A 25,965-nucleotide genomic window follows, 5' to 3' on the forward strand; every position below is an offset into this window, starting at 1 on the left:
TTAAAAGCCCTTTATGAGGGACATGCAGCTCACAGACGATAGCCTTGACTAATGTTCATTAAATTGGTTTCCTCTTTCCCAGGAGGGGTAATTGGAATGCTGAAACAATGCAGTCACTTAGGCAGTCCCTGGGAAGATAATGTTAGGGTTCCAGCACACGGCTTCTTTAATCAATTACAATGACGTTTTATTTAATTGAGGAAGCAGCGCACGTGTTACCTGTCGGATAAAGGGCTGTTAAACGTACACTGAAAGTTAGCAGATAAGCCAAACAACATCCAAGGAAATATGCAAAATGCCATATCAAGAACAACCTTGCCATTTCTTTGTCCATTTTGTATAGCTCTTTGTATGCCGGTGTCATTGCACCATTTTATCCATAACCAGTGGTGTCATGGTGTTTTTTTTTTTACTGGTACAGTACCAGTGTTTATTTATTTTATCCCATGATTTTGTAACCCATTTTCACCCCTGTGTCAATTATCTAATGTGATCCTGGGCTCTACACACCCTCCACCAACCTGGTCCCCATATATGGGGAACATGGGGAGAGCAACGGACTTGAACTCATGCTTGGTACCACAGTGTTTTAATGATGTCACATGTGCGCATCACGGCATGCACACAGAACAGCTGATATAGCCTAAGCCTATTGTTAAATAGTGTATGAGAGTTTTAGACGCAAACACAAAAGTAGACTTAAAATAGTCAGACAAACATCTTTACTGCACACTAGCGAAACTAAAAGGTTTGCTTTGGACGAATTAATCTGTTCTTTGATGGAGGAGGCATTCTTCTTGTGTGCAGAACACCTCACAGCAGCAGTAGCCTACTGGAGCCATAGCCTACTGCTGTAAGTGCGGATGCTATGCACACTTGCACACTTGTGCAAGTGTGCACACTTACAGCTACTACTGTGCATGTTATGCAGAGTAGTAGCCATTTGATTTGGCGCGGTACTCGACAGACACGGCGTGAAAATAGACCACTGGGTACTTGGTGCGTCTTGGAAAGTCTGGTGACGCGAGGTTGATTAGGTGCGTCTTCTCTTGAATCTAAGGGGACGCGTTCTAGTGCGCACACACATGCACCGTTCCGTCCCTGCACGTGCACGTAAAAAAATGACTGGTACCAGTACACGGCGTGGTACGGCGTGTCTATGCTTTCTGTCCTGTGCAGTGTTGGCCTGGGCGTTCCACAAATGCTTTCTGTCCTGTGCAGTGTTGGCCTGGGCGTTCCACAAATGCTTTCTTTCCCGTGCAGTGTTGGCCTGGGCGTTCCACAAATGCTTTCTTTCCTGTGCAGTGTTGGCCTGGGCGTTCCACAAATGCTTCCTTTCCTGTGCAGTGTTGGCCTGGGCGTTCCACAAATGCTTTCTTTCCTGTGCAGTGTTGGCCTGGGCGTTCCACACATGCTTTCTTTCCTGTGCAGTGTTGGACTGGGCGTTCCACAAATGCTTTCTTTCCTGTGCAGTGTTGGACTGGGCGTTCCACAAATGCTTTCTTTCCTGTGCAGTGTTGGCCTGGGCGTTCCACAAATGCTTTCTTTCCTGTGCAGTGTTGGCCTGGGCGTTCCACAAATGCTTTCTTTCCTGTGCAGTGTTGGCCTGGGCGTTCCACACATGCTTTCTTTCCTGTGCAGTGTTGGCCTGGGCGTTCCACACATGCTTCCTTTCCTGTGCAGTGTTGGCCTGGGCGTTCCACACATGCTTCCTTTCCTGTGCAGTGTTGGCCTGGGCGTTCCACACATGCTCAGACATAATCGCATGGTTCATGACCAGCATCATTTGTTATTCCCCGTCTCTAAGGCAGAAATGCCTAAAAAATATATTTTAAAAGTTTTCTATCTGACTAAAATGCCGGAGGAACAGATGGCATTTTCTTTCCCTAAACTCTTTTTATTTCACGCTTATAAACAAGAAAATGGCAAAGCTGAAGTAATCCATATTTATGAAATCAAAATACACTCTACCAGCACAACTACGTATACAACTCAAGTGAGATGCAAATACAATACATTGATCCATAATTTAGTAAAATCTCTAAGAAACATTACCCACAACTTGGGTTATTCTTGGCGTGTACTGGAAATGTTCGAGAAAACACGTTTTAATACTTTTCTTAAAAGACCTGAACAGGTCCATTGCTGACTGCTGAATGAATTGCACATAATATAAGACACAGAAGTGTACTCACTCACCTGTGGATAGGGGAATGTGCCCAGTGCCAACTGTATAAAGAGAAAAGCATGAGTGTCAAGTCCTACCCTACAGAGTATTGATTCCCAGCCATCTACATTTTAGCATCAAATCTTGAATGTACAAAAGCCACATTTAGTGTTCTACAAAGCAAGCTACTGGCCCCTTAGGTGTACAGTGCAGAGTGCATCACAATAACAGGAAAGTCATTGGAGATCCATAAGCCAGTGCTACCGTAGGCCTGATGCGTGTGAAGGAAATGTTTGTATAGTGTGTGTAGACTATATCTTGCCCCACCCCTTATCCCTAAACTTATTTGCCATGTTTTACCATTTTAAAATAGTTCAAATAGCCGATCTACAAGCTCACAACGTGTCAATGTAGATTGACTACTTGAACTATTTTAAAATGTTTTTCAAAATAGTAAAAAAAATGGCAAATAATAAGTTTAGGGATAAGGGGTAAGGGGTGGCACAAGATCAGGCCCTTAGGGTGCATTCACACCTGTACTTCTGTCGACTCAGTGCGATTGGGGGGTGAAGTTGCATTTTTTATTTGGTGCGTTTAGCGTTGACGCTGCTCTTATTTCAACCACAGCAGGGACTTTATCAATGTGTTCAATTCAACAACTACACAGTAATATCTATAGTGTTAAAATTATACTTCGAATCTAGTTAGCACGTAAAGTGAGGGTAATGTGGATGCAGGGGGGTGTGTTGTGTGCGCACACGCACACAATAGCAAATCGCTACAGCTTTACTAACTTGTTTTGTAAAATAGCGGCTAGCCTACTGCGAGCGCAAACTCTTTGCTTTAATGCAACATTATGCAAATGCGAATATTCTATCTCTTCACGTCTGTCCACGGGACATCTTTACGCTGCGTAATAATGTGCCAAATAACATTTTCTTCATCCCACAATGACACATTCTTTGGTTCATCCCCTATATTTAATGCAATTGCAGTCAAACCTGCGGTAATCCGCCCTCTGGTGTCTTTGAAGCGAAGCGAAACCCCTGTTTTTTGTGAATTAAAATGCGTTTGTTTGATCCGCAACCAGAATTCGAATGAGCCTTCACACCTGCCCAAACGAAGGACACTTTTCAACAATACGCAGCAGGATTCATTTTAATGGCAGTAAAACATCCTGGTGTGAATGCACCCTTAAGACTACATACAGTATATTGTGTATGTGAATTGGGAGTATAAAAGCCTTTCGATTGCAAGCTTCTTGATATCTTCGCGTATTCGTGTATTTGCATGGATAGTTAAGTGCTGCAAGATTTAACGAAACGAGCAGAATATGAGGCTTATAGGCTTTGAAAGAAGCTCAGTGCCCACTTCTAAAAACCCACCATCAGCTATTAGTTAATAACCCCCTACAACTACCCCCTGCCGAGAACAAAACTGTGGGATAAACAAAAGGACTGTGGGGCAGATGGATGCGGTGTGAGTAATAGGGTGGTTTCTTTCTTTTACCCTTTTTTCTTGATAACTATCCCCTGACATTTGACAACTCACTTGGGGAGTCCATCTTTCATCTCGGTCAAAGGCAGCTTACCGGAAGATGCTCAAAGTGGCATGTTTGCATTGAACATAAATAGACTAAGAAGGCTGAGGATTATTCCACATTAAACAGGACTTGAAGCCATTTCATTTAGACTAATGTATACTGTTCTGGTTAGAGTAAAGAGGAAAAAGGGGTCTTTTGCTAGCATGGGGAGAAAATTAATTCTATATACCAAAATAAAGATTATGCTGATCATTGTCAACGTGGCTGTCTTCCCTTTGCATTCATTACTATAAGGATTGTAATAATATTCAACAGTATTGACTTAATGCAGCCGAGATGGAAGTCTAAATAATGTGTCAAACTGGGAAGGGGGAGAGCTGTGCACAAAAACAGATGGAGAATCAATAGTGTCAATGGGGAGGGCAAGAGACCTGGCATCAGTGTAATAGTGAAATTAAAATGTTATTTTGAAAGCGTAGGCCTGTCAGCAGCACACTGTATCAAGGCCTTGGGGAGAGGCGGGCAGAGACACTAATGCACAGCCACGCACAGAGGCACCAACAATATCCATTATCCAGCCTATATAGTCTTTCGCAATACCCTCCAGGGTTCCCCTTCTTAACATATCCCTCAAAATGACGGGAACAATTAAAACATTGCTTTAAATGTACCTATTATTACATTACATCAGTTCTAGTTCTATTTATCCCTCAGTATACTGTAGGCCTGGACCATTTTTACACAAGACTGAGGTACTGTGCACCTTTTTTAGAGTAGAGAATGGATCCATTAATTTGTACAAACTGCTGACTAAGTAGTAGTAGTGCTCGAAGCTCATCACACAATATCTTCCCAGGCCAAGTAGCCATTTGGACCCGGGTTTGAATCCCAGGTATAGAACGGATTGCCGCATTTTTTTTCCCCCTTAAATGTTCCGCAGCTCAATTCTCTCTAAAAACAATCCAGTGGTGGTTTACTGTACCTCCATGAATGAGATCCCCACACTCCACACATCTGCATGGATACCGTACTGCTCTCCTGATATCCTTTCAGGCTGTGCAGGAAAGGCAAACAAAGTTCAGCTACAGTACTCATTATAGAAAGTAATTTTTTTACCTGAGATCAGATTAAAAAAATGTCTTCTACATCCAGACAGTTTTCTGAAAAAGCTATGTTTCTATGTCAGTCGTTCTTCGATTTTTCAAAAATAGCAGACCTACAAGCTCGTAGCGCGCCACTCGGTGGCGCGCTATGAGCTTGTAGATCTGCTATTTTTCAATAGCTAAAGCATAACGTAATGCTAACACCAAAACAGGTTCCCGCCCCAAAATGGGTTAATGTGTATTCGATAAAAGTAGAATTCACTCACCGCCATGTACACATTAGTTCCCACGTATGTTTTGGCAATAGAATTCACCAACTGCAAAAATAAAAACAAAGATAAGTCATATTATACAGTTAAGTGTACATGAAAGTAGAGGGTTTAAACTCATAGAGACACATTGTCAGACAACCTCTAAGAGTCACTACCTCGTTGTCCTATTTTAAGTATAGCAACTCCTATCTTTCATCCTTCTGCAACTTACATTCCACAAAACTATACTGAAATGTCAGGGTGTTATTTTTGGGCTGTTCTCGGTGCTTACACAAGGGACCGAGAGGTTGGACGAGGGGACATTTAGGCGTGTGTGTGCACGCGCGATGGCACATCAATGATAGGACTGGGATAATGACTGTCTGTCCCCTTATGACATTTTTAACCCATTCTGGGCGGGAACCCCTTTTGATGTTTCATCATAGTTTCAGTCGACAAAATTAACATTGATTGGTAGGTACCAAGTCGAGTTTCTATGGAGGCTGAAAACGAATGAATTTCACAATTCATTCAACCAAAAAAAGGGTGTTAAGTAGAAGTGCTCTCAGAGTTGACCATTTGAGGAAAGTGTCTCTGCTGATGAACACACACACACACACACACGCTATTGTCCGTCAGCAATTCATACATATCAATGAGGCTGTGGCGTCGTGGTGTGCGAGCCATAATGTTAGCCAGTCAAATTTGGGGACTCTGCGGAACAATGGCGTCCGAGCGGCTTCGTTAATGCGTGGGGCTGTCCCGAGGGATCACTCTGTTATCCTGAGTGGAAAATGAACGCGCAGACTGACAGGTTAGCAATACACAAACAGAAGTATAGCTATAGTGCACCACACGCCACGGTCGTGCACAGACACACAAAATGGCACAGAGCAGATAGCGGTCACAGAGACAAATTCTTCTTAAGCCTGATTCATGCGCAGCGGGGTGTCAAGTTTCGAAAATAGCAGTTCTACAAGCTCACAAGGCATTGTGACGCAACCCATTTTGAGCTTGTAGATCTGTTGTTTTTGACACATGTGCTTTGAGCTTGCAGATCTATCATTTTCAGTGCACGACACCGTCATACTCTTTCCAATACATACCTGTGTGCTGACACCAAAGTCACAGAGCTTGACTTGTCCTCGAGTGTTAACCAGCATGTTGGAGGGCTTGACGTCTACGGAGACAAAATGGTTGAGAGGAGCGCTGTGTCAGCACTCTGCAGCTGGGCTTTATCAACTCTCTCTGGCTGTTGTTTAATAACTTGGAGCCTTCATAGTCCCCCCCCCCCCCCCCCCCCTCTCACCTCTGTGAAGTATCTTCAGGCTCCACAGATAAGTCAAGCCGTTGACCACCTTGTGGCACAGGGGGAGGAACAATATTATTTATTTCAACATATCAGAAGAACTTCACCGCAAGTGCTAAGATCCAAAGCAACATCATGTAACTATTTAATCACACTGCAAAGGTTTAATAGCATTTCATTTAAGCAATCATCTATTGTTTTTACTAAACTGTAAAAAAAAACAAGAATTAAAGGAGCATTCAGTGATTTGGGTGATTTGGAACCCCCCCCCCCCCCCCCCGGTCTGCCCCAGTAACAAGATGTGCACATGCACGCACTACAGTGGGGACACACGTGACAGGCCAACAGCACACACACCAAGGCCCGCCCCCGCTCGATCATGATTGGCGGAAGGCCCCTCTCTATCCTGATTGGATGTAGGCTGGGCCACCCAGCCAAAACAAAAACCTATGGTTTTTCGACCCCCAGGGATTAACTGGGGAAAGGGAGGAACTCCTTATATGGTTAGCACAATGTTAGTAAGTAATGTGCGTTCGATTCCCGGCCAGCTAGGCCATTTGCTGCATGTCACTCGACCGTCTCTTTTCTCTGTATTTTTCCTGTCTCTCTCCACTGTACTTCAAATAAAGGGTCAGAAAAGCCCCAATATATAAAAATAACTGCTGTCAGTGTGTGCTATGTTCCACACCCCCAGTCTACAAAATTCTGTCCCACGAAACAGGAAAGAAGAGAAGGCGTCTTCTTGACTGCAATTCTCACTCAAAGCCCGTCTCCCTGAACCCGTACTGCCTGTAGAAGCACGACGACACAGATGAGAGCAGCATCACACAGGCTCTCTTGGGTTCTTTGCCTTCTGTGATAATTAACAACTGTGACAGTAGATAAGAAGGGAAAGCTGTGAACTAGAATTAACGCTGACTAAATAGCTGTCAATGTTTGATGATTACGGACAAAGTTGAAGGAGAGGGGAGACAAAGGAGAGAGGTGGGGGCTTGGCGTAATGAGGGTTGAGAAGAGGGACGCATTTATCCAAATTACAAGGGCTTTGACATTAAAATGCTGTTTTTAAATGAGTCGTGTGTGCGTCGTCCATCTCCTTCCTATGGGCGGCTAATTGAAAGTTTCACACATACAGTTCAGCAAACTATTGTAGAAGAGCCAGATGGACATGAAAGACATGGTTACTTAATTACTGGTCATGCCGAGTTACTACCGATTCATAAAACTGATCAAGTGCTACATCTCTGTGCCTTTCCTTTCTACATGAACCAGTCATATTGAGGACAAAGGGAAGTATTTTATATAAACTTACCGCTACTGCGATCCTACCGAGCACATGCTCTGGGATTCTCCTGAAGACATCCAGAGAACCACCTGCACAAAGAAACCGGTAAGCCGTGCCCAGTAAAAGCAGTAAATTTAAAAAAAAAATCACTCACACAACTCTCACTCATGTTCTAGCCGTTTTGACCAAATGATTTGCAAACCACATTCTTGTATTAGATAATTAGACAATACCTGGGTTTATGCATATCAGGGTACCCAGAATGATGTTGATACCATATAAAATGTATAATTGTCATGAAAACTAGCATACCATTTCGGGGAAAAATCTACAGTAACAGTGCTCACACGCTGCCTCTGAGCGACTGAAATTCCCCCACGGGATCAATAAAGGTATCTATATCCATCCATCCATCCATCCATCTATTGTATCTACAGTATTGGAAGACAATGCCCTGTGAATTTATCTGTCAGACCAGGTGGTACATATTATGTTTTTGCCCCTGTCGGTCTGTGTCCGTGTATGTGTGTTAGCCTTGGATCCAATGAGCATGATGCCTGCATTATTTTTTACAAAGTAGCACTCAGCCAATCAATTGGCGTTTGCTCTTTCAATAATTGTTGACTAATGTGCGTCTGGGAAACAGAGGAATCACTGCAGTGATAAACAGACATACTGTACATGTGCACATAGACTGAAATAAAATCATAAGTACACACAAACAAATTAAAGTCAAGCTTTATCATGCACTTGTAGCTCTTAGCACACAGACATGCTAACCAGTGGACAGCAATAAGGCATTCTACTCGCTCTGTAGAAGTGGAAAAGGATACCTGGTGGAGGGACGGAGTCGCGTTCCCTGAGGCCCTTTCTACTAAGCTTAGACTAGCTACAGAATGAGTACAGTAAATACCCTGTAAAAGCCACAGGCCTTATTCAAAGCCAGACTCACCGTCCATAAACTCTGTGCATATGTTTATCCTGTTCTCCACAAAAAAGGCACTGTAGAAAGTGATGATGTAGGGAGAATCACACTGGAGGAGGAAACAGGGAAGACAGCATGTTATTGTTTATAATGTAAAATGTCAAGTCCGAGTAAACATTTCCTGGGTTTTACTTGATCATTTATTACCAAGGCCTTAAACATCTCTATGGAGAGAACACAGTGGACCGCACTCTCAATGCCACACCGATAAGTTACTTGCAGGGGACAGGTGTCTGCAATATAAGCGATCCCTCCACCCAACAACATGACGTCAAGACAGAGCGTTTAATACACTTTTAACACAATTTTGGCCTTTTTTTTGCCTCTCCTTCTGCACCGTACTCACTGCATTTGCTGTTTTGCACATGCACGCTGCCGTTCACTACCTTGTTTACGGCTCAGAAAGAATGGCTCGTATCTCCTAATCTAGGGAACTCTCCATAGTTTTGACCAGATGGGCAATGTTCTGTCTTCATTTCTGACTTCAGCATGCCTCTCGTTTGGAATATTAAAGCTTCTAGAGAGACTTTAGCGTGACCAGCACCGAGGTAAGAATGGAAGATTCTGTCTCCCGGGTTTGGGGGGGAACGGAAGGCGGGGCTTTTCAGAGTAAAATCTGACATATCTGCTGGCACTCTAGAGCTTATATTTTGAAAGATGCTGGCACTCTAGCGCTTATATTTTGAAAGATGCTGGCAGCATCCAAATTGTTAATTTAAGTTAAAAAAAATATGATTAAATGTATTATAGATCTCATCTGGGAACTCCTCATTCTGGTATTAAAATTGTGACTTTGCACAGTTTAAGTGGAATATATATAGTTTCCATACTTATTTCTATACTTTGAAGGTTTCTATACTTTAAAGGTTCGAAACAAAATATGAATCTATATTATGCAAGATGTATGTCACAAATGAAATAGAAATAAACTCAGTCAAAGTCAAAGTTGTACGATTTGTAACACATGTTAACGCAGTGAAATCTGTTCTCCACATTTGACCCATCTCTTGGAGCGGTGAGCTGCAGCCGTGCCGCACTCAGGAATCATTTGATTAGTTGATTTGTTGATTTGATCAACACATTGATGCGGAGTGCCAAGCAGGGAGGCATTGGGTCCCATTTTTACAGTCTTTGGTATGACCCGGCCGGGGATCGAACCCCGACCTCCTAGTTTCAGGGCGGACACTCTAACCACAAGGCCAACTATTTAAGAATGTATCTAGGTGGCCTGTGGGTAAAAAACCCTCAACATGTCCAACAGACTTGGGTACAATTTAAAGGTCAGAAGACTATTATTCAAGAATGTTCGATATGTTTGAATGCTCTTTGTTTAAGGTATCTAATGGCTCTGTCTCACAGAGGACTGTTTTATTGTCTCCACCAGCCGAAGGCACTCCGTCTGTGTGTGCAAAATGTACTGTACCTCTAATGAAACTTCACTTCTGTTCTGAGAAAAAGCAATAGTTAAAAAAGTACAACAGGTTAGATCAGTCCACACTAACCTTGTAGAGAATATCTAACTCGGACATGATCTGTTTCTGCAACTCCACTGTGATGTCCAAAGGAATAACCTGAAATTACATTTTCAAATTGTTGGTAAAAATCAATAAAGCGTATGTCCTTGACATGGATATTATACTGTACATGGGAGTAGACATTTTGTAAAGGATCTCTGTATGAATGACTAAGATGTGAACACTGTCATTTCTCTGTCATTAATGATGTCATCATTGTATCTGTTGTGCTCATGTTTTTGTTCATCCTTCGTTTTGTTTCGTATTTTATTTTATTTTTTATTTATCTTTTATTATTCTCTTCGTTTTCTTTTTCACCCCCCGTCGTTGTTTTTCATTATCTTGTACATTGGACGAGAAGATTGATTTAATTTAATTTAATTTAATTTAAGCAACATAAATAATATATTTACAGTATATGATAATATATCATGAACCCTGTAACTGGGAACGGACGGACTGAGAAAAACTGAAACTACTCAAAGAGGGTTCCCTTACTCTCCTGGAACTGTATGACCCGTGACACAATGAAAGTTAATAATAGAAATGTAACAAATACGAAATGTACTGTGATGCCCAACATGACCCACCAGTTGTTTTTTTAAGCGTATGTCCTGTCCAAGGGGGTGCTTTCCAGGGTGATAATCCAATGGTTTTAAAACCAAGGCCACAACGTTTAATTTGACTAATTAGTGAAACATTTGTGGATTTCACAACACCCTGAGCGCACATGACAGAGTTCTCCGCCCTATCGATTAGTGACGCCCAGCGCTCAAGACGGAGATTGATCAAAATGACGGAGATTATTGGTATCAAAACCGATCGCATCGCTCCACAGGCTGGGAGCACCTGTTGCGCAACACTCTTGTGTTATTTTGTGGTGGGACGTCAACGAAAATGTTCCCCCCATTTTAGCCGACGAGATGGAAAATCTTAAAACGTGAATAACTCTTGATCTAAAATAATTCCGTCCAATTCTAAGAAAAGGTTATGTGTTAGACGGCCCACCGCGGTCCCGTCCCTAGTCGCGTTGTTGCCGATCGCCTCGAGTGTGTTTTGGCTACATCTAGCTACTTCAGCCACATCCAGGATAACATCCGGTCTGTCGATAAATGTGCTCCGCTGCTATGAATCGCTGGGCGCTATGATCTAATGGATTAAATAACTAATTAAAAAAAAAGGTAAAAAATTGTGAAACTGTCAAGTTTCTTTGTATCCAAGCATGTGTATATGTCTCGCAATATACCAAATGAAAGTCGTCATAGAGGGGCCTCCAAGCACGCCAACAATGGGCTAACTAACTTCATAATCATAGTAATAAATGGCCGATGTCACAGACTGACCTCCAATGTCATCCATGTAACCTGATAACATAACGGGTACTGCACCAGTTAGAACCCAACCACGTCTCATTCCAGAAATCATAATAGTAACTTATATTTTTTCATTCACTGTATTCATAAATGCTTATGAGATGAATACATTATATTGCGTTTCATTCACTCAAACATAATTCACAGATGTCCACAGTTTGAGAACTAAAACTGACAACTCATCTCCACACTACTGGTATGCTTCCTTTTGAAGTCATAGAATTTATTTCAATTGGTTTAATTTTATTCATGAAATTATTTTGGGAAAATAAATTGAGGAAAAAAAGAAAAATATAGAAAGAAACAAAATAGGGGGATACATATTACTCACAAAAATCTGTCTGCGACCCACAATCGGGTCCCGATACACTGCCAGCGATGCGAGCTGGCAGTGTACAGTATGTAGAAACATGTATATTAGAATACATGTTTTTCAATTAGACTGATGTACCGCAAGCATGCAGCGACGTCGTCCAAACCTCCTATATTCGATCGCAGAGTCTCTATTTGAGCGAGGTTTCCTGGCCGCAAACACTTTTATTGGTTGAGATCTAGACACCACTATTTATTGGTTATTTGATTGGTTCAGGCAACGTCGTAACGCAATGGCCGACACTCCATATCAGGACAGTTTTTCTGCACAATATCGCCGTCGGAACGCTCGCTACTTGCCTGTGTAGATGAGGTGATTACAAGCACCCGCAACACAAGGCCCATATAAACGTAGGCGTTTCACTTCTCTGTGTGAATGTGTGTAAGTGCGTGCGTCAATGAGACACATTCAGGGGGTTTTTTTTCACAATAAAAACGATTCAGCCACCTCTGGCACACAGACCACCAGTTAGTCTCCCCTTGAGTAAGGGGTTCATTCGATATCGATCAGTGTAGCATGCCTATCGGTCTGTCATTCAAAGTCTGATTCAATGAATCGGTTCTCCAGTGTGGCCTGCCTATCAGTCTTGTAGTAAGTAAGTCTTGTCTGATTCAATTGGTCCTCTTTCATAGGTTGTCCCACTTGTGTGTGAGTGCATGCACCCATCATGGTAGCAGGCAGCATGAGCGACAACACATGCAATGTGTTTCAGAGTATTTCTGACATATTTTGGTGAATAGAGACAGCTACAATGACATGTGTACTGTACATGAACTGCGTACTTCCAATTCTGTTGTAACAGTTTGCTGAAGGCCACTTCTCGTCACAGAATGAACGTTGAATGAGGAAGACCTTTACTGACTTGCACAGAGCTCAAACTTGACCATATCAAACAGCTATGGAATGAATTGGAACTAATCACTAAGGCTAATCACCCAATAGCTGGTGTACTGTACAGTAGTCTCAAAGTTCAAGGACATTTTGAAAATGTCTTTCCATTCATGGCGACAGTGCAAGAAGGAATAAAAGACAGCAAACAAAAAAACAGATAAAATATAAAACAGTAACGTGAATTTGCTCACGAGGTGTCACCAAAGAATGGAATTCATTTTGCAGACAAGATGTCATGAAAAAGTTGAGGGTTAAGTTCAGTGGTATTCAAATGGCGGCTACGGGCCAAATGTGGCCTGTGGAGCACCCCCTTGTGGCCCCAGGAAGATTGTTGTATATATTTTTTTTTAATTATGGGAATAATAAAAGGGCTAATGAAAGTTACAGGTATGGTGTGTGCGATTACCATAATGACAGTAATACTTTAAGGGGGACTTCAGTCACTTTAGACTGAGCCTCGGAAACCCAAACGTTTTTATTTAGACTAGAGCACTGCAGAGGACAGGTGTGTGTGTGTGTGTGTGTGTGTGTGTGTGTGTGTGTGTGTGTGTGTGTGTGTGCTCGTTGACGGTCGTTATGGTCAAGGCAATTATGTTTATGCACTGTGAAATAGATCTACATATATTCTAAGGTAGCATATACCTGTATAAACATATTATCCTGCTCATTACTGTGCAGAAATATATCACCCATTCTTGAGATAAGGGACAAAACTTTTTTCAAACTGGATTTTTTTTTTTTTTAAGATACATTCAAATCAAATAGATGTATTTGTAGACACAGGTCTCAACTACCAATCTTGAGAAGGAACAGGTTTTTCGCATAACATTTCTTTCTAAAATGGGACATTTATGCACTTAATACCTGATTCATGTCAACTCCGTCAGACACACTAAAATCCCTTTTAATTGAATTTTATCATTTCAACAATAATATAAAGTCCTCAGTTATCTTATAATGGCTTTCAGTAATCAAGTTAAGTAATACAAATCTTTTAATATTATTTTGTTCCAATATCACACTATTATGAAATATCCAATTTCTCAATTCGTCATTTCAACCTTTATTTTCAATATTATAACATGAAAACCATGTAAAAAAATAAATAAATCATCATTACGTATCATTTCAGTTGGTGTTTCAATACATAAGCACAAAAGATTTGACAGCGAATTTTCTATTTCTTTGGAAATTAACAAAAACATCACGGGACGAACGTCTGACGGAGTTGACGAACATCTGACGGAGTTGACAAGTTTAACTGATTTAGGTTCTAGACCACCTAGGATCTTGATTCTGGTGACTAATCCCACATTTTCAAGGATGAGGAATACAGTGGTACTATTTAGATTTGCCCTGTGAACATGGCAGCCATTTTTCAAAATGGCCGCCAACTTTCTGTTATTTCCCAATAACTCAAGTTCTACACCACATAGGATCTTGATTCTGGTGACTAATCATACATTTTCAAGGATGTGGGATACATTGGTACTATTTAGATTTGTCCTGTGACCATGGTAGACATTTTTCAAAATGGCCGCCAACTTTCTGTTATTTCCCAATAACTCAAGTTCTACACCACCTAGGATCTTGATTCTGGTGACTAATCATACATTTTCAAGGGTGAGGAATACAGTTGTACTATTTAGATTTATCCTGTGACCATGGATGGTAGACATTTTCAAAAATGGTGGATTATTTTACCAATTTACTCAGGGAATATTATCAGAATAATATAAAATCTGTGAATACATTTCTTACCAAGAATTTTCTTCACCAATGTTTGTAAAGGTGTCTACTAACATATCCCACATTGGTTTCTATTTGACCACCCTAGGGGCATGTTTGACAGCTGCTGAAAGTTGGGTACCATCAACAACCAATATAAGGCTAAATGTTCTAAATTTCATTATGCTTTAAGTAGCATGTGGCATGTCAAACTAGGGGCTTTTCATGATTCTGGATCCATTCCAAGCATTAGTTTTGCACAAAAAACACTACGTTGGCTAAAAACGGCCATAGCCATCATCACAGATGTGATGAGGTCAGCACATGTCGGCACATTTGGGCAAGTGGCTATGGCCAAACTAGGGGGTCTATGGCCAAACTAGGGGTCAAACTCCTTGGGCTAAATTCGGGGCTAAATTCGGTGAGGTGAACAGTGAGCAGTGAACAGTGAGCGAAAGACTGAAGACAGAAGATTTGGCTTCAGGACCATCAGGCAGGATGTGCAGACACTGAAGGCATCAGTGTCTTTCTCTGTGTCCCCAGCATGTCAACCAAAGCAATGTTACCAAATCAAAGGAGCCTTCACCTCATGTCACCTGGGGCTGGGTGAGCAATCGTATCCTGTATCTAAACTCACAACTAAATACAGACACTTGGCCAGACTGCCGTTTGAAAGGGTCAAACCCCTCATCCTGATTGGGGAAGACCACCCCACCTAATCACACCAACCGAACAAGTGAGGTTGGGGCCTCCAGGTGGGCCAGCAGCCATCTGCACTAGACTGGGCTGGACCCTGCAGGAAAGCAATCTCCAGCCAAGACAATGTAAGTTGACTATAACAGAGCCCCAGAACACAGAGCTCAGGAGAAGGATGGAGAAACACTGGCAGGAGGCCACCAAGATACAATGCCCCAGAGACCCAGAGTGTGCCACCACTGGCAGTAAGGAGATCAACTGCTGCAGCAAAGATGTCATGAAAGGCAAGTCTCCACCAAAAAAACCCTGAACCTAATCGGGGTGTCAAGAGACCAAAGTTTCTCCCCCACAGTTCCCTGCAGTGGCCAGTGAAGTCAAACTGTGCATCTGTACCTGAAAGGGGCAAGTCAAAGGCCAGAAAGCCCACCTCCTTTTAATGTCCTGTCAGTAGAAACTCAACCTGCACCTGAAATAAGCCCTTACCTCTCCCAGAGAAAGTTCATCCTTGAAAATGTAATGATTAGTCGCCAGAATCAAGATCCTTGGTGGTCTAAAACTTGAGTTATTGGTAAAATAACAGCAGGTTGGTGGTCATTTTGAAAAACAATGGCTGCCATGGTCACAGGACAAATCTAAATAGTACCACTGTATTTCTCATCTTTTAAAATGTATGATTAGTCGCCAAAATCAAGATCCTAGGTGGTCTAAAACTTGAGTTATTGTAAAATAACAGCAGGTGGCGGCCATTTTGAAAAAAAAATGGCTGCTATGGTCACAGGACAAATCTAAATATTACCAATGTACCCCACATCCTTGAAAATGTATGATTAGTCACCAGAATCAAGATCCTAGGTGGTGTAGAACTTGAGTTATTGTAAAATAACAGCAGGTGGCGGCCATTTTGAAAAATGGCTGCCATGGTCACAGGGAAAGTCTAAATTGTACCACTGTATCCCTCATCCTTGAAAATGAGGTCTTAGTCACCAGAATCAAGATCCTAGGTGGTGTAGAACTTGAGTTATTGTAAAATAACATCAGGTGGCGGCTCTTTTGTAATATGGCTGCCATGGTCACCACGAGACAAATCTGTGATGGCCCCATAGCCAAAAATGTTCCTTAAGGCATGCTCTAACTGTGTGCCAAATTAGAATACTGCCCATTATTCAAAAACAATAATTTTATTGTTTTAGGAACACTTTTGTCAACTCCGTCAGATACACGTCAACTCCGTCAGACACAAAATCTGACAGAGTTGACGTCTGACGGAGTTGACAAAATGGCATTTGTTTTCATCTTAACCCTCTTTAGTACAATGTAGCCATTTTGTTTTTGCTTAATTTTGTTAGCTAAACCTAACCCCTAAACTAAAATAATAAACATTATTTTGGAATTCTTAACAAAGATCATAAAAATGTGCAGACGGAGTTGACATGTAAAAGCTGTGACCACATTGTTATCAACATTGTTTGTTTAAAATATCAAACAATTGAATGCTTGTCAGACCAGGTACTCCACTGTTGCAACAAATATAAATGGGACTTGGAAAAGGAGTCTTCAGGCTAAATCTGTCGACAATATTTTCTGATTAATTTAAGACTTTTAAAAAAACCTGACGGAGTTGACGGAGACGTGGGACGAACATTTGATATGAGATATTTAATAGAAAATATAAATTAAAATTAACTGTGTATATTATTTGCTATGTTGTTGACAATCTACTTTAATTTAGTATGTATATTTATGTGATTGTGACAGTATTAGACACTTTTTTGGCAGTTTGAAATTGTGGCCACTTGCTGGGGACAGGCTAAATACAGGCCTTTTTGGGTACAGGGCCTGCTTTTAACTAATTCAGATGGAATATGAAAACAATTATAATGAAATTAAGGGCATAATAATACACAACTGTATTACACTTAACTTTGCAAGTGCTTTTATTTTTATGAATTAATTTATTTTTTACATAAAATAAGGCTCTTATGTGTGGGACATGTTTTTTCCACTTTTGTCCCTCATCTCAAGAATGAGTGATATACATAAATCTTCGTGTAGTAGCACAAAATGCATTTGAGATGAGAACCCACACATTTTCGTGCGCACATAATCATTCTACAGTTGTGGCCCCCGGCCTAATCTCATTGAATACCCCTGGTTTAGTTAGTACAACTTAGTAGTGTACAATAAAAAAAAATACAGATACAATGGCCTTCTTCTTACCTTGACTGCTAAAACTCGCTTACCAAGATGGTATGCTCTGCAAGGAGAGAAAAAAAAGAATACACAAATTATAGAAGAAGGGCCTTCAATGATTGTATTCAAATAAATAAAAAAGGGAGAAAGAAAATGTATTCAACAGATGGGTAATGAATGAACAAAGATTACGCGAGTTGACCGGGTGGCAAGTTTGAGGTACAGTCGAGTTCTAAGTAACGAGCATGACAAAATGCCGTCATAATTTCTGACAACGGTCAAAAGGTCAAAACACCGTCTCAGTCAACCCGATGGCCAGTTCGCTCCCAGCCAGACAGGGTTTAGGGTTGCAGGTAAAGCAGCAGCCACAGCCCGGGCCCCATGATGATTTAATTATGAAACTCCTTAATGCCAAACGGCGGCTTTAGTTACAGACCGCACAGGTTCGTTTACGGCACCGATGACAATACGACGTCAGGAGGTCTCAACATTCAATCCTCAAGGACGAAGGACTGTGGACGAACAGCTGTCGCTTGATAGCGACGACGGGGGACGAGCATGTTACGCAAGATGGTTCTGCGTCTCGCGAGTGGGTCGGGTAAATGGGATACCTGGCTGGCATCTCACCTGTCAGTGGGTCCTCCGCGAGAGCGAATGTTGCAGGGTGTGATTAATGCGTCTTAGATTGGAGTATCACGTTGCTCCTTCGTCCAGACACCTCTAAACTGGCCTGGGCCTTTAATTAATGCCACCTCTTAGTGTCATGTCTGGTAACGACTCACAGAACACACACTTGCTCCTGATTGCGGCTGCTGTGTAATGATGCACCAGCGAGCGCATTCAAATACACTGTACAGTAGTTGTTCTAGATTATTGTCTTTCTGGCAAATAATGATTGTAATGTGCAGTATTTAGCTTGCTATTCTAATACATTATGTAAAAAAGTATGAAACCACATCCGTATCTTTTTTTAAAGCACAGACACACACACACACATACACACACGCACTTCTGTTTTGATGTCTCACTCTCCCTTTAAGCCATAATCAATGTCAGTTAAGCATGGCTGCTGCCTGTTAATTAAGATGAGACAAAGATGTTAATTGAGACAAGAGTGCAGAGGTATACAGAAATATACTACTGTCTACTGACTAGTTAAATACTGATTGAGCAGGTTGTGTGGGAGGCAGGCAGGCTGGCCCAAGAAATACGACTGCCAAACAGAGAAAACTGTAGTTCACACTAAACACTACAGGGAAATTCTGCTCAATTGTACGGGGAAACAGATCCACATACATTATATTTTCATTCTTCTAAAAATACGTATACCTTAGTGTTCAGTGAAGCTCAACAGAACAGAACATGATTTCACAAATGAATGTGTGGGCAGTTAGAAAACATAAAAGGACCTAAATACTGGTTAGTTTCCCTCAACGGGGCTTGAGATATGGGGTGACCGTTGCTTTGTCCAAGCGTTACCTCGAGACTGTCCTTGACCACCTCAGGGCTGAGCATTCCTGTATGAGTTACAGTGACAGGCTCGTGACGGCGGCAGAGAGAGAGGGACAAGGTTACATGGCTATTCCCCCCCACTTCCCCCTTATCTGACCCCAGTAAACGTGCCCCATTGCCTGGATCTTATTTACACTCTAGCCTGTGCTGTAATAAAAGCTCCGTCATGCAGTATTCATAGGGCCTCTCTCCTCTCCATGACTCTGAAGTTGGGACCGAGGGTTGCAGAGCCTGGCCTCCTTGATCCGGGCTGGAGGGGTGTAGGTTTACAGGGCCACGGAGGCCACGGGGTGGCTTTCGCTCTCCCTCACACTCTCACCTGAGACCGCCGCCATCCCAGGTCTCCAAACTGCCAGACGCACGCAGATATGCATGCATTGCATACAGATGCATGTGTTTACATTAAAACACAGCCCAGTTGTTTACAAGGATATACATCTGAGTTATATACACTGCAAAATCAACGTATCTCAGGACAATTTACAATATACTGCGCAACTGTACATCGAGTTGAAATAAAAGTTATGATGATGATCAGAAAAAGAGAAAAGAACCTGCACACTCATCTGCTCCAAAAGTTCAACGTTATTGACGACGTTTCGAGCCACGGCTCTTCATCTGGTCAAACTCAAGAGCCTTGGCTCTATACGTCGTCAATAAAGTAGAACTTTTGGAGCAGATTAGTGTGCAGGTTCTTTTCTCTTTTTCTAATGTCACTTTTGGAAGCAGCAAAAAAGAGAAAAAGGCCGCACACTCGTAGCCACGATGTTGTATATTGATTAGTTTCAGCCTTTTGAACCCAGCACCTTCACAAAGTGATGTGCGTATTCCGTATTCTATTAGTTTTTGTATGATGACGACATGAAGACTGAAGAGCAGGTCGAGACCATTCCCCCATGAGCAGGAAAAACTACCCTTAACGAGAAGCAGAACCTGGATCTCGGTGGGTGGCCAGACTGCATGGATGGGAACAGGCTGGTAAACCCAAATTATCCATGGGAGGTTAGTCTAAGAAATTTAACAAAATTAGCAGGCTTGCTTGTTTTGGCCATTTTAAATTAACTCTCTTTCGTGATAAAAGTCAAGTCTCTACTGTCACCATAGTAAACAATAGCAAGGTAACTTAATAACAAATAAGAATGTATAATAAAACAATAATTGCTTCAAGTTTTACCTTACAGCACATCAGTTTGAGATAAGAGACAAAGGTGAATGAATGGAGGGTAAAAGGCACAGAGTGAGAGGGACAGGCAAGCAAGGGGATGTACTGTACGCGTAACAGACTTTATATACACAATGTTGAGCGATTGGCGTCTAAATAACTTAAACTTAAATAAATGTTAAGTATTTCACAAACACGCAGAGCTCATTAACCAATTATACAACCAACGTGTTTAGGCTTTGCAGTATACAGCATAATCAATGAGGTGGGGTGGAGGGAAAAAAATCAATGGAGAAAATGGCCCGAGATACGGAAGGAAAAAGCCATGGGTGTTTAAGTGGATGTCACTGCATAGCCACTGCCATGTAAATGGACTTGTTCTAATTGCACTGCTGGATCCATCAGGCACCAAATGGCCTCCGTGTCCTTGTTACTACATTTATAAGCCATGGAGTCAGTCAGAATGGTGGAGGACAGGATGGACCGCAGAGAGTGTGTAATAAAAAAAACAAAGGCCGACATTGATAGATGGCCAGGTCAGCATATGGCTATGGAGAGCTGAGGTGTTGGTAACATCCAATTGAGTATAAATGGCTCTAGGTCATAAATGGACTAAGAGGTTAAAAGGTGTGGAGCCTTCAATGGTGCTATTCGGCACTGGTTAAGCCTCGTATAAGCTGGACCAAAGGGGGAGAAGCCGGAGACGACAGAGAAACGGTTTTGATAGAGGGGGCGGGTTACATTCACTTCACATTAGGCAATAGTGAAGGATTTCACTGCCGGCTGTAAATGAGAGTGGATAGCAAACCATTGTGTCCTTGCAATTGCAGTATTTGTATTTAAGTGAGAAGGGGAGACACGTGTGTGGCGTGCGCGAGCGTGCGTGTGTGTGTGTTCACACAAGTTCCAAAAGCTATGCATTTGTGTGCATACTGTATGTGTGTCATTGGGTTATCAACTCTTCATACTCTGACACATAACACTGGAACAGGACAGAAAGCCCAACAGAGGAGCTGACTGAATTACTTTTTTTTTTAAGAAAGCAATTTAAGAGTAATACCCATGGGAACGAAGTGTGTAAAAAAACCCTCCTGTGCATGTTTGATGGTCAAAGTGCCTTGTGTTTTACATTAACCAAAAACTATTTAGACTAGAGGTGATGTAGGACACAGGGAAAATATTGCCGGGAGGCTAGCAATCGACATGTCCCCATTTCCGACATTTCTGTTTTCATACATATGCAGTATAGCTGTACAAACACATGGCCTATAAGCCATACTGCCTGCAGGGAATAACTTCCAAGAACACGTTTCACCGAAGTCCAATTATCTGTGTGCAAAAGTAATGTTTACCACATATAAATGCATACCATGAGGAGCAGCTCCTCTGTAATTTAAACATGTATAACAAGTATATACTTTAATTTGAGTGAAAGTAAGGCTATGTTGCACCAAGCAGACCAATGCACTTATGCAAGCTTAACTCTAAATCCTGCCGGTTCAAATGTTAAAATCTAGACCAGCTTCTTCTGCAATAAGTATGACTCCAAATAGTCTTCATCTATTGTCACCTTCTCAGGCCTCAATTTGACACGTTTACTGTCATTATCTGCACCAGGGCCAGAGGCTGGGACGAAGATTTTTATTTTTCCCGTCCGTGTTTCTAATCTCGGAAACCCCTAGGTCCGATCAGCAGTAAACTTTTCGTCCATGCAGCCAGTAGGCCAGGAAAGTACCTCCTCCTCAAATCTTTCAAATTGACCTCAATTGCTCCGCTATACCAGTCCACTTTATGTTTTGCAGGGAATTTTTTTCTCATGTTCCCTTTGTGGCTCCAGCACCTCTTCTTTTCCATTTTTGTATGTTTTGCAGGGACGAAAAGGTTAACATATTTTCTTTTTGCCACAAAACAAAGAAAATGACCAATGCCTCTTCCCATGATGCATGTTACTGTACATACTGGTTAGGGGTGTAAAAAGGTGAGAAACATGCGTGAACAGGGAAAAGACAGACCCACTAGAGGGGTCTGGAGGTCTGTCCTCTCTGGGTATTATTTAGTAGGCATTGTATTCACAAGTGTATACAATGTCCAGCTGGATGGAAATAGTAGCCAGCCAGGGACTGGGGCCCTGGGGGTGCTCCAGGGCCCCAGCCAGGGACTGGGGCCCTGGGGGTGCTCCAGGGCCCCAGCCAGGGACTGGGGCCCTGGGGGTGCTCCAGGGCCCCAGCCAGGGACTGGGGCCCTGGGGGTGCTCCAGGGTGGGCGGATGGACCAGGGGGTCTTAAATGGTTTATTACACAATTTATGGCTGTATTATGGATGAATTTTAGCCAACCATAAACTTTTAAATGCATCTGCTGATCATTAAACTCACAAGATTCAAAGCGTTGTTTAAAACTACGGTATTTATTAATAATATAATAATAATATAATTAGGGGGGCTTGCGCATCAGCACCCGAAACATAACCCACGGGGAAGACCGTTGACTGGCCCAAGTAGCCTACCCGCTGCGATACCATCGTGACCTAAATGCCGTTATATTAACACGGATAGTATGATTTAAAATAAGGGTTAGGCCCATGTCTTTTTCATTCAGAAATGACTTTGGAATGTGGAAAACTTTAGTTAAACATGCAGATTGACGCATTACTTAAATATGTTTTGACATGAAATAAATAATCCCGTCCTGTGTAGTGTTTTGTTTCATTAGCGCGAGCATTTACAAAATGGGCTGCAGCTGTTGTTGTTGTTCCGCAGCTCTGAATACACGGTAACGGTAAAAATACCAATGATTCGACAGTGATGTCACTGTCCAATTACTTGTTACTTCCAACAAGTATTTCGTAATACTTGTTTCGTAACACAGACTCGAAGCAGTTTATACACCACTGCAGTCAGTGACACGTCCCTGACGAATCCTTGGTATTTGCATTCAACTTTTCACCGCCGTTTGGAAAATCCTGATGACGGTTGTGAAAATGTAATAATAATTACATTGGAGGCAAGGTTTTCAACCAACCGACAGCAACAACATACTGTTTAGATACAGCAACAATATTTATCACACACACACACACACACACACACACACACACACACACACAGTATGACAAAAGAAAGAAAAACACATTTCAGCAAGTTTTCTTACCCTCTTCTCCCAACCATAAAAGATTCAAAGCCATTTCAGCAAGTTTTCTTACCCTCTTCTCCCAACCATAAAAAATTCAAAGCCAAAGCGTATGGATTTTCTGCTGAGCTCAATTGACTGAGAAGTTGTTGGTCTTGCAATATTGGCCTTCCCCAGTGCAGTGGAACAATTTCTAGTGCCTATCTGATCGGCAATCACTTTCTCCAACTAGTATGAGAGGTGGGGCTGTTAATGAAACCACCTCGTCCTGATGAAACAGTAAAAAGCTGTAAATGAAAAAGAAAGAAGAGGGGGGAAAACAGAAAAAGAGTGCCCTTTCACAAGAATAAAAGTGGATTTGCTGGAGAGGGAATTTACTGGGGCTCCTGCAAAAGCAGACAGACCGACATACCACTCCGTCAAGTCAAGGTTAGGACTGAGCAGTGATCAATACTTCAATCTCAATAAAACCGTTCAATAGTAGTGAATTGATGGAGGGGGGACAACATTGGGTGGGGAATAGGGGGATAAAAAGCAGCAACCCAAATGCCACCCTTGTCATAACATTAGCAGGGCAGCAATACATCAGTCTAGCTAGAGACGAGGGAATCCGTCTTCTATCTATTGCAACAGGTAATGTGTGGTACTGTACACCGATTAAGCCAATTGTTCTCATACCTTACGGCCCTAAATCGATATCACATATGTTGGCAACCTTCAGATCAGAATAAAGAAATAAATAAAAGGCCTGGAGACAAACTGGGCCTGATGGATTGTCAACAACAAACCACAGGAGATATATGGACCCAGGGGGGGGGGGGGGGGAAGAGAACACTCCACCATGCCTGCACAGTGGAGCCATGCTAAAAGTGAAAGGTCACCACTTCAACATCAAACTTTATCAGATCTACTCTTCTATTGCACTCAGGAGACAGGGAGTATTGTTATTGTTATTATGTTAATACAATCACTGCACATGCCTGGCAAACGTCCTGATCAGAGCCACTCTAAAAAAGGTATGGATGGGTAACAAGAACCAATGCCAATTTGGTACCAGACAGTTCCTAATTGGTCAGAACTGAAATATCAATGAGCTCCTGGACAAACAGTGCTGCTCAATCCATTCTAACAAAGTGTTTAACAAACATAGACTTTACTGGTGTGGATCGCTCTGAGATGCCAAAGTATATTTGAAGACCCATTTTAGCAAGTTTCAATTTTCCGTCCAAACAAACAATCGCAACTGCGATTGATCAACTGGCGCACAGACTCCTCTCTCTCACTCCTTTTTAGCTTATATTTTAATTATTAGATTATATTAATTATCCGACTCCGTTTGTAGCTTCGAATTCTATGAAGCAAAGGTGCAATGAAGTTGGTAGTTACAGTTAAAATATAAGTTGATCATCTACATCCTATAATATGCCAGAGGGATAGGAGCGGAGGGAAGATCAGGTTGTACTCGTTTAGCACAAACGCCGCGTATTTTGTTGCCGTAATAGAAGTATAAACGCATAACCACGAATAAATGTTGACTATGAAATTAAATAAATCGTCAAAGTGGTGGGTATAAATAGTGTTGAAATTGAGCATCTAACGTATTTTATTTTAAATGTTTTATCCTACAATTTTTGTAACCCGTTTTTTTCACCCAGTGTCAATTATCTAATTATCCTGGACACTACCTCTGCCAACCTGCTACAGAGTTTGTCCAAATCTGACAAAAATCGGTACAAATGATCTCTGGACCTATCCGATTAAAAACCACAGGGATAATTTTGATAGTGCATATCCTTCGGCCGTAATCGGCTCCCGAAGTTAGTAGGAGGGACCTATTTACAAAAAATGCCACAAATCATGACCGAAACGTCCAATACACCCCAAATTTGAATAACATATCGTGAATGATGGCATCAACACAGAGCCAAAAGCAATTCCATTTACATCCATGGGGGTGCGGGAAATGCAAAACATTTAACCGTTTGTTGCGAAAACATGATTTTGGGGGATAAATCCTCCTTACACATGATCACAGGGGTGACGTGACATTATAATTGGCTAGCAAAATTTGTGGGAGGGGCCTATATCAGCGATCGAGGCAACCACACTTTGCAATTTTTCCAGAATTGCATATTTCTAGTTTCAGTGAATTGTATTTTTTAAACAGTGTTTGCTTCTGGAAAGTGCAAGAACTACAGTTAACTACTACTAATTTAACAAATGTATTTATTTATGCCATAATAATGGCACACAGCAGACATGTACCAATTGAATTGGTCCCCTGAAAAAAGAACAGTAATGAAAATAACTTTTAATTATTTTTAGATTTTTCTCACCAATTTATGGCGTATTGATGATTATCGGTATTGATGAGCAGTATTTGTTGTAGGGTTGTGTAAAAAAATAATCCTAACAATGTCCATCCCTAGTAAGAGCACTCCACACTTACTTGTACACAGTTCCTCCGTTTCCATGACCAAGTTGCTCTTCGTAGTGGATGTCTTGGGCACTTATCTAAAGAGCAACAAAGACAGGAATGTAACAATGAGAGTATGTGACACATGCCATTGCCTTTGGCTTGGTGGAAAAGACACATCAAAGGTTGGGAGGCAATCAATGGAGGTTATGTTGAACTACGCAGGTGTGTGCATAGTGAGTGAGGATGGGGGGGGGTTAGAGAGAGACATGGGGGGGGGGGGGGTGAGAGAGGTGGGGGGGAAGAGAGAGAGAGGGGGGATAGAGAGCAACAGAGCAA

General features: G+C 41.9%; 1 protein-coding gene across 1 annotated transcript in view; it reads right to left on the reverse strand.

The window, feature by feature from the left end:
* Window positions 1-25,965, reverse strand: part of map2k5 (mitogen-activated protein kinase kinase 5) — a 59,677-nt gene that overhangs the window by 21,002 nt on the left and 12,710 nt on the right. The window contains exons 8-17 of the mRNA XM_080788312.1: window positions 25,660-25,724; window positions 17,436-17,472; window positions 10,146-10,214; window positions 8,611-8,692; window positions 7,686-7,747; window positions 6,374-6,422; window positions 6,171-6,244; window positions 5,080-5,130; window positions 4,693-4,764; window positions 2,200-2,229 (exon numbers count right to left, since the gene is read on the reverse strand). Coding sequence (XP_080644438.1) covers window positions 2,200-2,229; window positions 4,693-4,764; window positions 5,080-5,130; window positions 6,171-6,244; window positions 6,374-6,422; window positions 7,686-7,747; window positions 8,611-8,692; window positions 10,146-10,214; window positions 17,436-17,472; window positions 25,660-25,724 — 591 coding nt within the window. The remainder of the gene's footprint in view (window positions 1-2,199; window positions 2,230-4,692; window positions 4,765-5,079; window positions 5,131-6,170; window positions 6,245-6,373; window positions 6,423-7,685; window positions 7,748-8,610; window positions 8,693-10,145; window positions 10,215-17,435; window positions 17,473-25,659; window positions 25,725-25,965) is intronic.

The sequence above is a fragment of the Protomyctophum bolini genome (assembly GCF_963924005.1).
Source record: "Protomyctophum bolini genome assembly, chromosome: 1".
Taxonomy (NCBI): Eukaryota; Metazoa; Chordata; class Actinopteri; order Myctophiformes; family Myctophidae; genus Protomyctophum; species Protomyctophum bolini.